General features: G+C 45.1%; 1 protein-coding gene across 1 annotated transcript in view; it reads left to right on the top strand.

Moving 5' to 3' along the window:
• Positions 1 to 12,415, top strand: part of dnah7 (dynein, axonemal, heavy chain 7) — a 570,689-nt gene that overhangs the window by 34,027 nt on the left and 524,247 nt on the right. Inside the window, exons 4-5 of the mRNA XM_072478629.1 lie at positions 6,932 to 7,088; positions 8,359 to 8,452. Coding sequence (XP_072334730.1) covers positions 6,932 to 7,088; positions 8,359 to 8,452 — 251 coding nt within the window. The remainder of the gene's footprint in view (positions 1 to 6,931; positions 7,089 to 8,358; positions 8,453 to 12,415) is intronic.

Here is a 12,415-nt window from a genome sequence, read left to right as displayed (position 1 = left end):
CACCCTGGGGTGTCCCTCGAAGACGCTGAGCATCTCCGTCTGTCCCAGGATAAACCTGTCATGCACACTCTGGGGAAGCGTGCACGCATATGCATGATCTTGAAGTGGTGGTTGCACACCAGTTGAGTATTCAGGGAGTGGAACTCCTCCCTGTTAAGTAAGGGTGCTCCAAGACCTCCCTGTGCACACAAAATGACATGCGTACCATCTATTACTCCCTGGACCTGATGCATCCCGGCAATGATGGAGAATCTTGCTGTCCAAGCATCTTGATGGGCCTAGACCAGGTCAAAGTTTATATTGTCAGCTGCCCGGGAAATAGAGCATCTGTGAATTCACAGATGGACTTGTGGGCTGTTGGCTGGGATATGCCACACAGGTTCCTGCTCAAACCCTAGAATGAACCTGAGGTTTAGGGCCACGGTGATCTTGTCGGTCACCGGGGGTGGGTATCCTCCTCCTCTAAGTCCGCAATGACATGGCACAGGTGCCGCATCGTCCCCTGTTGAAGCGGAGCCTCCTGCGTCACATGCTGCCTGACATCCCTTCAAACGACCAGTGATGCATGTGCACCTTGGGCTATCACCAGCCTTCCCCTCTGGGTTCCTTCTGGTCTGATGGGTATGGGGGGGCCCTGTGCATGGGCTGCTGCCTCGAACCTCTGTCGGCGCCGCTGCCACCACCTCCTCCGGCGTCTAGACTGCCGCTGCCAACATGAGGGCAGCTGCTGAGAGGTCCACAATATCATCCATACTGTGATATCTGTAAGGAATTGGAAAGGATGTGAGACTGATAATCAGTTAGGGCTTCTACCCCAGTACCCTCTAACACCCCAAGCATGCTTCACCCTTGCATACCCTGCCATCTCTCAAGGTGCCATCCAACGAGCCGTGAAATGCTCACATTACTAACACTGGCAATTCCCTATTAGCAATAGCCTTCAGCTGAGTGGCCAGAGGCTGCCATGGTTGGTGGGGGTTAAAGTGACCTTCATCATATTAGCACAGATGGGTCTTTGTCCTGGAGGTGTTCGGTGGGACGGACAAGCCCCTGGTATGGGTATATATGATCTGGGGGGTGGCATGTCAGAACCATGGGCTCCCAGCCCCTTGCCCCTCCCTCCAGCCCAGGGGCAAACCCCCACCGTTGGTGTGGCCTGTTTCAGCCCCCCCCCCGGCGCACTGGGGCAGCAAGCCTCAGTCAGCCCTGTGCTGACTGCACATTTTCCAAGATGGCTACTCACCTCCTCTGATCCTCACAGCAGCCATTACGCGAGCTTCACATTTTTAAATAGATGTGCTAAAGGGCACCTCCATGACCACTTGCTGGGGAGCCAGTTAGATCACAGGAGGTCGGTAGATAGAGGATTCTTCCCATTAATGGGATGGAGATTGGCCTTAATTGGTGATCATTGGTTTCTCGCCACACCATGGTGGGATCTGGATCTTGCCAACAGCAGTTAGCCGGTCAGATTGGAAACTGATCAGCGCCCAGCGCAGTTCCCGATTTTCGACTCTCCCAAGGTCTAACCGGCTCGCTCGGATTTGTGTCCAATGTCTTAATTCATATAAAATCGGTTGCCTACTAAGTACAGTTAAAAAAGAGGAACTGCTTCTCAAAATAATATCGAGAAGGGTTTAAAACTCCAACTAGAAATGAAGCACAAATGCTTCAGTATTGGTTAAAATTTATTTTGAAAACTGATTGTGTATAGATAGGAATCGGCAGAATTAAAGTAATTGTAATTTGAAACTAAGTAGAAACCTAGGAGAAATTTCTATTGATTCAAGGGGATTATTTTTCGGAATACTCAGGTTAACCACTGGGAGGCTGGTAAATTCTGTTAATAGAATTTTGAAAGTTAGATGCTATATGGATTCATAGTAGTGTTATATTCACAAGACTTGAGCCGGAGTTGTGGTATAATCATACAAAACTTTATTCAGTCTTCAATGTTACATGCTGGTATCACTTCTTTCTCTCCAATGCCTACAACTTTCACACCTTTATAACTCCTTTCAGAGGCAGGGCTGTGAGGGTGTCAGTTCCTTACACCGATTGGTTGTAATATGCTGCAGTGGAACTTTATCCCCACTGATTGGGTTTTTGTCTTAATCACATACAACTTATTGTGTTTTCGGTGATGTTGGTTACTGAGCAACTGAACTCTTGTTTTTCATGTATACTTTAACTTAGTTCCAGAATTCTGCTGCTGACCACTGCAGTTGTATACATTAATAACCATCTATTCCTACAGTAGTATTCAAAGGCACTGATATAAAACAAGAGAGTGAGCTGTGCCAAATGGAGTGGAATCAGTGCAAATTAAAATTGTATTCTAAATTTAGGGCAGGGTTTGATGGCCATTGATCTAATGAAAGATTAATCGAGATAAATAATTGATAATAAGTGTTAACATAAAATATCAATAACATTAAATATTACTTCAAACAACATTTATTTCAGCTATCAAGAAAAACCATCATACTAAAACGCTGCATCATCATCATACTGCATAAAAATGCCAAAGGTTTTGTTCCAATTTTGGCTGCAAAAGATGACGGACCTTTTTTGAAAATTCATTTTTGGGATATGTGCATTGCTGGTGAGGCCAGCATTTATTTCCCATCCCTAATTGCCCTTGTGAAGGTGGTGGTGAACTGCCTTTTGGAACTGCTGCAGTTCTTTTGATGTACGTTTGTTTGTTTGTTTATTGTCACGTGTACCGAGGTGCAGTGAAAAGTATTTTTCTGCGAGCAGCTCAAACAGATCACTTAGTATGAAAATAAAAAGAAATACATAGAAAATGTGAAAAAGGAGGAGAATAAATATTTTTAAAAATACATAATAGAGCAACACAAGGTACACAATGTAAATACATAGACATCGGCATCAAGTGAAGCATACAGGAGTGTAGTATTAATCAGGTCAGTCCAGTAGTGCTTTTAGATTTTGATCCAGTGCCTTAGAAACATAGAAAATATGAGCAGGAGGAGGCCATTAGGCACTTTGAGCTTGTTCCGCCATTCATTATAATCATGGCTGATCATCCAACTCAATAGTCTAATCCTGCTTTTCCCCCTAATCTTTTGAACCCCATTGCCCCAAGTTCTATATCTAACTGTTTCTTGCAAACATAAATGTGTTTTTACATTTAGAGTAGCCAATTCTTTATTTTTCCAATTAAGGGGCAATTTAGCGTGGCCAATCCACCTACCCTGCACATCTTTGGGTTGTGGGGGAGAGACCCATGCAGACATGGGGAGAACATGCAAATTCCACACGGACAGTGACCTGGGGCCGGGATTGAACCCAGGTCCTCGGCACAGTGAGGTAGCAGTGCTAACCATTGTGCCACCATACTGCCATTAACATAAAATGTTTTGGCTTCAATTACGTCCTGTGGTGACTGATTCCGCAGACCACCCACACTTTGGGTGAAGACATTTCTCTTCACCTCTGTCCTAAATTGTCTGCCCAGTGTCCTCTGACAGTGACCCCTGGTTTTGGACGTCCAACATCTGGAACCTCCTTCTTGCATCTACCCTGTCTCTTCCTGGTAGAATTTTACAGGTTTCTAGGAGATCCCCCCTCATTCTTCTGAAATCCAGTGAATACAATCCTACCCAACTCAATCTCTTCTCATATGTCAGTCCTATCGTCCCAGGAATCAGTCTGGCAAACCTTTGCTGCACTCCCTCTAAAGCAAGAACATCCTTCCTCAGTTAAGGAGACCAAAACTGCACACAATATTCCAGGTGTGGTCTCACCAAGGTCCGTTATAATTGCAGCAAGACATCCCTGCTCCTGTACTCTAATCCTCTCGCTATGAAAGCCAGCATACCATTTGCTTTCTTTACTGCCTGCTGTACCTACATGCTTACCTTCAGTAACTGGTGTATGAGGACACCCAGATCTCATTCCATATTCCCCTCTCCTAATTTATGGCCAGTCAGGTAATAGTCTGCCTTCTTGTTACCAAAGTAGATAACCTCGCATTTCTCCAAATTATACTGCACCTGCCATTAATTAGCCCACTCAACTCAATTTGTCCAAATCATATTGAAGATCCTCTGCATCTTCCTCACAGATTACTCTCTCATCCAACTTGGTGTCATCTGCAAATTTGGAGATGACATTTGGTTCTCTCATCTAAATCATTAATCTATATTGTGATTAGCTGGGGTCCTAGCATCGATCCCTTTGGTACCCAACTAATCACTGCCTGCCAATTTGAAGAAGACCCCTTAATTCCTAGTCTTTGTTTCCTATCTGCTAACCAGTTTTCTATCTATCTCAATACGCTGCCCCTAATCCTGTGCACTTTAATTTTGCACGCTAATCTCTTATGCGGGGCTTTGCCAAAAGCCTTTTGAAATCCAAATACCCCATCACATCCACTAGCTCTCCCTCATCAATTGTACCAGTTACATCCTCGAAGAATTCCAGTAGATTTGTCGAGCATGATTTCCCTTTCATAAATCCATGTCGACTCTGTCCAATCCTGCCACTATTTTCCAAGTGCTCTGCTATAAAATCTTTGATAATGGATTCTAGAAGTTTCCCCACTAACGATGTCAGGCTAACTGTATAATTCCCTGTTTTCTCTCTACCTCCCTTTTGAACAGTGGAGTTACAAAAGCTACCCTCCAATCTGCAGGAACTGTTCCAGAGTCTATAGAATCCTGGAAGATGACTCCCAATGCATCCACTATTTCTGGAACCACTTCCTTAAAATGTCAATTATCAGGCCCAGGACATTTACTGGTTTCAATCCCACCAATTTCCCCAACACCATTTCTCTCTTCCCAATTTTTACAGATGTACCATAGAAAGTATCCTATCTGTCTGCATCACAGTTTGGTATGGCAACTGCTTGGCCCAAGACCGTAATAAACTACAAAGAGTTGTGAACACTGCCCAGTTCATCTCGCGAACCCGCCTCCTATCCATTGACTCTGTCTACACCTCCCGCTACATTGGGAAAGCGGGCGGCATAATCAAACACTCCTCCTGTTCACTCTTCCAACTTTTTCTATCAGGCAGGAGATATTAAAATCTGAGAACATGCACTAACAGATTCAAAAACAGCTTCCTCCCTGCTGTTACCAGACTCCTGAATGACCCTCTTATGGACTGAACTGATCTCTCCATGCATGTTCTCTACGAGTAGCACTACACTCCGTATGCTTCAACCGATGTCTATTTCTATGTATTTACATTGTGTATTTATGGTATGTCCTATGTTTTTCATAAATGAAACTATCTGCCTGGACTGTACGCAGAACAAAACTTTTCACTGTACCTCAGTACATGTGACAATAAATCAAATCAATCAAAATCAAATCTACTAATATTGATCTCCTTCAGTTCCTCCCTCTCACTAAACCTAATCGAAGGAAAGGATATATTTTGAAGTCAGCATAGCGTGAGATTATGTGACTTTGAAGGAGAACTTGCAGTTGGTGGGGTATGCATGCGCCTGCTGTCCATAGTCATATAGGTGGTAGAGATCTTGAGTTTGGAGAAAGAACCTTAACGAATGCCAGCAGAGCACATTGTAGATGACATAAACTACTGCCGCTATGCATGGTTTGTAGAGGAAGTGGATGTTTAAGATTTAGATGGGGTACAAAGCAATGAATCTTTTGTCCTGGATGGTGTCAAGCTTCTTGAATATTGCAGAAGCTGAATTCGTCCAGGCAGGTGAAGTATTCCATCACACTCCTTTCTTATGCCTTGTTGATGGGCAGGATTTGGTGAATCAGGAAATGACTTACTCATTGCAGATGTCTCAAGATACACTCTTGTTGTCACAATATTTATGTAACGAGTCCGGTTAGGCTTCTGGTCAATAGTACTCCCAAGAATGTTGCTGGTGGGGGATTCATTGATTGTTATTCCATTGAATGCCAAGTGGGAATGGTTAGATTCTCTTTTGTTGGGGTAGACATTGCTTGGCACTTGTTTGGCATGATGTTACTTGCCACTTGTAAACTTAAGTTAAATGTTGTCCTGGTTTTGCTGCATGCAGGCATGAATTGTTCATTAGCTGAAGAGGGACTGAAGACTCTGAATCATCAGTAACCATCCCCTCTCCTGACCTTATACTGAAGGGGATTAGGCGATGAATCAGCTGAAGGTGGTTGGACATTGCTTGTCCTGGAAAATCTGAAGCTGTTCAGTTTTGCTTGATACCTCCCAGCATTAGAATATTTTTTATTAATTGGCTGACCTTAATGGTCACCAACCGGGTCCAGTCCACTGGCTGGAAAACCGGTTGCAACCTCACCATTGCCATTTCTGGGAGACCAGCTCAGGTTTAATTCCAAGTAGGCACTTGTCTGCCCAGTGTTGGGCCTTTCTGTGAGGGGAATTTTCCATTAAAATCCTGCCGGAGGATGGATGTCTTGCCTCTGAGCTCTTCCAACCCATCAGAGGCCTGCAGCTCTTCAGTAGCAATAGGACCACCGAGAGGTGGTCACTGCTGATACTGCAGTGTAGCCTGCACCATGGATTACACTAAAGCCTCAGGACAAACCTGAGTTGGGGTTGGTTTGTGTTGCCAGACAGGGAAGCTCCAGGTAAGATGGTTGATTTATAGGACAGTAGGGGGGGGGGGGCGGGGGGAGAGAGACAATGGCATCTTCTTCACAAGTTCCTTCTGTCCCAGTCACATGGCCCTGACGCCACCAAACCTACGTCAGGGGGAGACAGTAAATTCCACCCAGCGTCTCACATTTGTAACATTTTCAAAACATGATCAGCATTTGGGTTGCTGAAGGATAATGAAAGAAGCCCTTTATGAAATAAGACAAATTGAAGTAATAACGTTATTGTTAATTTTAATGTCTGAATGATGGAAATGAACTATTCCAAACTGTTTTTCTCTATAATGAAAGCAATATCCTGAACAATTTCTTGATCACAGGGGGTTCACCTCCCCAAAAACGGAAAAGGAGTAAAGCATGGGAGCCTGGAATTCCTGCTGTCAGCCCAAGTGGAGGAACTCGGTCAAGCTCTGATGGATTTTCCCATCCAAAGAAGGAACGCGAGCAGTTTAGAACTACTCTAGTTAATATCATAATGCAAGTACATTTCTGTTCTTAAAATTATTAACCTTGCTCTAAAATGCCCATCATTGCCCAATCTGATGGACACTTTTTTGTGTGGCTGCATCAAGCTGTGCATAGAACTTTGGTACACAAACACTAAGTGTCACGATGTGCTGAGGTTCTATTTGCCTGGTATTGTGAAGGTTGGGTCTGGCCATGCTGTCGCAGAATGCTCCAAGAAGTTGGTTCATTGCAAATTAGTTGATATTTCTAGAATGTCTCGAGCTCCTGAACAGAATTTCAGCTGCACAGCTCTCATTTGGAATAAACCAAGAGGCCGTGAGAGACCACTATTAAATTGTTGTTACAATTCAGACACCCTGGGTGAAATTCTCCCCAAACGGCGCGATGTCCGCCGACTGGCGCCCAAAACGGCGCCAATCAGACGGGCATCGCGCCGCCCCAAAGGTGCGGAATGCTCCACATCTTTGGGGGCCGAGCCCCAACATTGAGGGGCTAGGCCGGCGCCGGAGGGATTTCCGCCCCGCCAGCTGGCGGAAACGGCCTTTGTTGCCCCGCCAGCTGGCGCGGAAATGACATCTCGGGGCGGCGCATGCGCGGGAGCGTCAGCGGCCGCTGACAGTTTCCCGCGCATGCGCAGTGGGGAGAGTCTCTTCCGCCTCCGCCATGGTGGAGACCGTGGCGGAGGCGGAAGGGAAAGAGTGCCCCCACTGCACAGGCCCGCCCGCGGATCGGTGGGCCCCGATCGCGGGCCAGGCCACCGTGGGGGCACCCCCCGGGGTCAGATCGCCCCGCGCCCCCCCCCCAGGACCCCGGAGCCCGCCCCCGCCGCCTTGTCCCGCCGGTAAATAGGTACTTTAATTCACGCCGGCGGGACAGGCAATTTCTCGGCGGGACTTCGGCCCATTCGGGCCGGAGAATCGAGCGGGGGGGCCCGCCAACCGGCGCGGCCCGATTCCCGCCCCCGCCCAATCTCCGGTACCGGAGACTTCGGCAACCGGCGGGGGCGGGATTCACGGCGGCCAACGGCCATTCTCCGACCCGCTGGGGGGTTGGAGAATGACGCCCCCTGCCCCATGCAGGGAGAATTTGACGTTCTTCATTGGCAACTGATTCCTAACATTGCAATCCTGGTAGGCCCAGTTAGTCTCAGTGTATCAGGTGAGCGATAACATGAGTGCCACAAAAATATGCAAATTGCTTGATCCCTATTTTAGTTCTGCTTGTGAGGCAGCCTTGTATATGACTTCAGGACTTATGAGTTGTGCTTTTTAAATAACAGGCAACATGAATGTGCAGCTAAACAGCCTCCTTCTTTGGATGAAATTGAGCCCTCAACATCTGGACCTCCTTCAACAGTGGAGAAAGACATTCTTGTGAGAAAAACACACTTTCTATTTAAAATACTTACTAATTTTCTTACTGGCTTGATATTTTTGTATTACTTTTGTAAGGAACATCTTTTAAATTCTTGTCTGATCGTTGTATCTTTTTAATCCCTGTCCTGCTGGCTGCTGCAAGTTGCAGATTTTGGGTTAAACTATAGACTTTTCAACCCCCCTTCACCCCCCGACCCCACTTCAAGCTACTGGTTGTACTGGCCCAGGCACACCCCTTGATGCAGTGTGCTCTGCGGCATAACTCGTGATGTCATTTTTATCGACTTGGCTAGCAAACTATCCCCTCTTCTGCAATTTCAGGACATTTTCTGTTTTTGGTTGAGATTGGTAGAGTCTTTCGGAAGATTCTGGAGCAGAAGGCAAGTTCTATTTTAGTTTTCAGTTTCATTCTGAGAAGGAGCTGGTGGAAGCTTGTTAAATATCTCTCCTAGAAAGGCTGAAACTGATATCTGATGTCTCTGATAACTCGGCTGGAGTGAGCAGGTCTGGACACACTGTGAAAGTGTAACTCCTGATTTAAATGCTGCAAGAATTCTCTAATCCGTCAGGCCTGTGCAAGTTTAAACCTGTAAATACTTTAGAACAGGTTGTTATTACAAGGGAGGAAGTGATAGATGTGTTAAAAAGCATTAAGGTAGACAAATCCCCAGGGACAGATGACATCTATCCCAGATTACTGAGGAAGACATGGGCCTCCAGCAGAAATCTTTGTTTCCTCATTGGTCATAGGTGAGATCCCAGAGGATTGGAGGATAGCCAATGTTGTTCCGTTATTTAAGAAGGGAAGCAAGGATAATCCGGATAATTATAAGTCAGTGAGCTTGACGTCAGTGATAGTGAAATTGTTCGAAAGATTCTCAGAGATTGGATCTATGCACATTTGGAAGTAAATGGTCTTATTAGTGACAGGCAGCATGGTTTTGTACGAGGGAGATCATGTCTCATTAATTTAATTGAGTTTTTTTGAAGAGGTGACAAAAATGATTGATGAGGGAAGGGCTGTAGATGTTGTCTACAAAAACTTTAGTAAAGCATTTGACAAGGTCCCTTATGGCAGGCTGGTGCAAAAGATTAAATCACACAGGGTCAGGAGTGAACTAGCTACATGGATTCAGAACTGGCTTGGCCATAGAAGACAGAGGGTAGCAGTGGAAGAGTGTTTTTCTGAATGGAGGTCTGTAACTAGTGGTGTTCAGCAGGGATCGGTATTGGGATCTCTGCTTTTTGTAATATATATAAATGACTTGGAAAAAAAATGTAGCTGGTCTGATTAGCAGATTTGCGGATGATACCAAGATTGCAGGAGTTGCGGATAGTGATGAAGCTTGTCAGAATACAGTAGGATATGGAAAGGCTGCAAAATTGGGCAGAGAAATGGCAGATGGCAATTTAACTCGGATAAATGCGAGACGATGCATTTTGGTAGATCCAATTCAGGTGGAAGCTATTGAATAAATCACAGAAACATCAGGAGCACAGAGACACAGATCTGGGTGTGCAGGTCCACAGATCCTTAAAAGTGGCAGAACAGATGGAAATGGTGGTTTAAAAAAAGCATATGGCATGCGTGCCTTCATAGGATGGGGTATCAAGTATAACAGCTCGAAAATTATGTTACAGTTATATAGAACGTTGGTTAGGCCACATTTGGAATACTGTGTCCAATTCTGGGCATCGCACTACCAGAAGTACATGGAGAGTGTACAGAAAAGGTTTACCAGGATGTTGCCTGGTATGGAGGGTATTAGCTATGAGGAGAGATTGAATAAACTGGGATTGTTCTCCCTATAGAGACGGAGGCTGAAGGGTGACCTGATAGAAGTTTATAAAATTATTAGGGGTTTAGGTAGGGTGAACAGTTGGAGGCTTTTTTTTCTAGGGCGGAAATGACAATTACAATTACAAGGAGTCACAAGTTCAAGGTGAGAGGGAAAGGTTCAGTGGAGATGTGCGGGGCATGTTTTTTTACACAGAGGGTGGTGGTGGCCTGGAATGCACTGCCAAGTGAGGTGGTTGAGGTAGATATGTGAGCAACTTTTAAGACGTATCTGGATAGACACATGAACAGATGGGGTAGAGAAGGATATAGGCGGTTGGTCTAGATAGGACACATGATCGGCGCAGGCTTGGCGGACCAATGGGCCTGTTCCTGTGCTGTACTGTTTTTTGTTCTTTGTTCTCTGTTAGAAAGGCTGGGAAAGGCTCAGGCTAATATCTCTCCTGAGAATCCAAAAAGGGTCCAGAAGTCCAGGCCCTTTTCTCTCTCTCTCTGTCTCTCTCTCTCTCTCTCTCTCTCTCTCTCTCTCTACCACAGCCGAAAACTCTGCACAAAAAGCAGACAAGCATTCCAGAGGCAGAGTGGACAGAACATCCCTCCTGTAAACTCTCAGGTACAGAATTCTAGTGCTAACTTAGTGAGACTGAGAGTCAATCTGGTGGAAGCCTGTATAAGTGAAGATGGCTCTCCAGAGGAATTCCTGCAGCCTGAGAGGTCTAACTGAAGGCAGACTCTAAAAGTTCCAAACTAACTGATGTATTCAAGATCACCGACTACAGAGACTACCACCTCATTGGCAAAGATTCATCTTAGCCCTTTTAACCTCTGCTATTTTGAACCTTTCCTACCCCCTCCACCGTGTGTTTCTTGTGTGTGTCTGAGTGGAGGGTGGGATGGGGTTTTGGAAATAGTTGAAGGAAGCCAGCGAGGAAACAATGGATGCTCTGATGCATTTTTCAATCCTCACTAGGTACAGAGAATTGGAGGTCTGTGAATGTTGTCCCATTATTTAAAAAGGGTGTGAGGGATGGGCCAGAAAATATTGTCTGATCAGTCTGACTTCAGTGGTGGGAAAGTTATTGGAAAAAATTTTGACAGACTGGATAAACTGCTACTTAGAAAGGCATGATTGATCAGGAACAGTCAGCATGGTGTTGTTAGTGGAAGATCGTGTTTTACTAGTTTAATAGAATTATTTGAGGAAGTAACAAGGAGGATTGATGAGGCTAGCGTAGTGGATGTTGTCTACATCCAACGTGTTGTCCTTGTGGGTGTGGTATATCTAGACTTCCAGAAGGCATTTCATTTGATAAGGTGCTGCATAAAAGACTGATTCAGAGGGTGAGGGTAGAGTACCAGATTGAATTGAGGATTGGCTGACTGACAGAAAGCAGAGGGTCAGGACAATGAATACTTCTCCGGCTGGCAAACTGTAATGAGTGGGGTGCCGCAGGGGTCAGTTCTCTGACCTCAACTGTTTACCATCTATATAAATGATCTTTCAGCAGGGACAGACAGAGTATAACAAGGCAAAATTTGAGGATGATATTATAATAGGTGGGAAAGCAGGCAGTGAAGAGGAGATACAGATGGATATAGATAGGTCAGGAGATTGGGCCAAAATGTGGCAGATGAAGTTTAATGTAGATAAGTGTGAGGTTATCCATTTTGGCCGGAAAAATAGAAAGGCAAGTTTTTATCTAAATGGAAAGCAGATTCAAAATGCATCTGGGCAGAGGGATCTGGGTGTCTTTGTTCATGAATTGCAGAAAGTTGGTGTGTAGGTACAGTGTGTAATTAAAAAGGCAAATGAAATGTTAGTGTTTATTGCAAAAGACTGGAGAATAAAAGTAGAGACATATTGTTGAAGTTGTACAGGGTGTTGGTAAGGCCACATCTGGAGTATTGTATCCAGTTTTGATCTCCTTATTTGAGAAAGGATGTGGTGGCATTGGAGGCTGTTCAGATGAGGTCACCAAATTGATTCCGGGTATGAAAGAGATTTGAGAGAGATTAAACAGTTTGGGCTTGTACTCGTTGGAGTCTAGAAGGATGAGAGGGGATCTGATCGAGATATACAAGATACTAAAAGGGATTGATAAAATAAACATGGACCAAATATTTCTCCTTGTCGGGCAATCTAGAATGAGAGGTCACAGATA

The sequence above is a fragment of the Scyliorhinus torazame genome, chromosome 2, assembly GCF_047496885.1.
Source record: "Scyliorhinus torazame isolate Kashiwa2021f chromosome 2, sScyTor2.1, whole genome shotgun sequence".
Lineage (NCBI taxonomy): Eukaryota > Metazoa > Chordata > Chondrichthyes > Carcharhiniformes > Scyliorhinidae > Scyliorhinus > Scyliorhinus torazame.
Note: the sequence above shows the minus strand (reverse complement) of the source record. Positions and strands in the feature narration are given on the sequence as shown.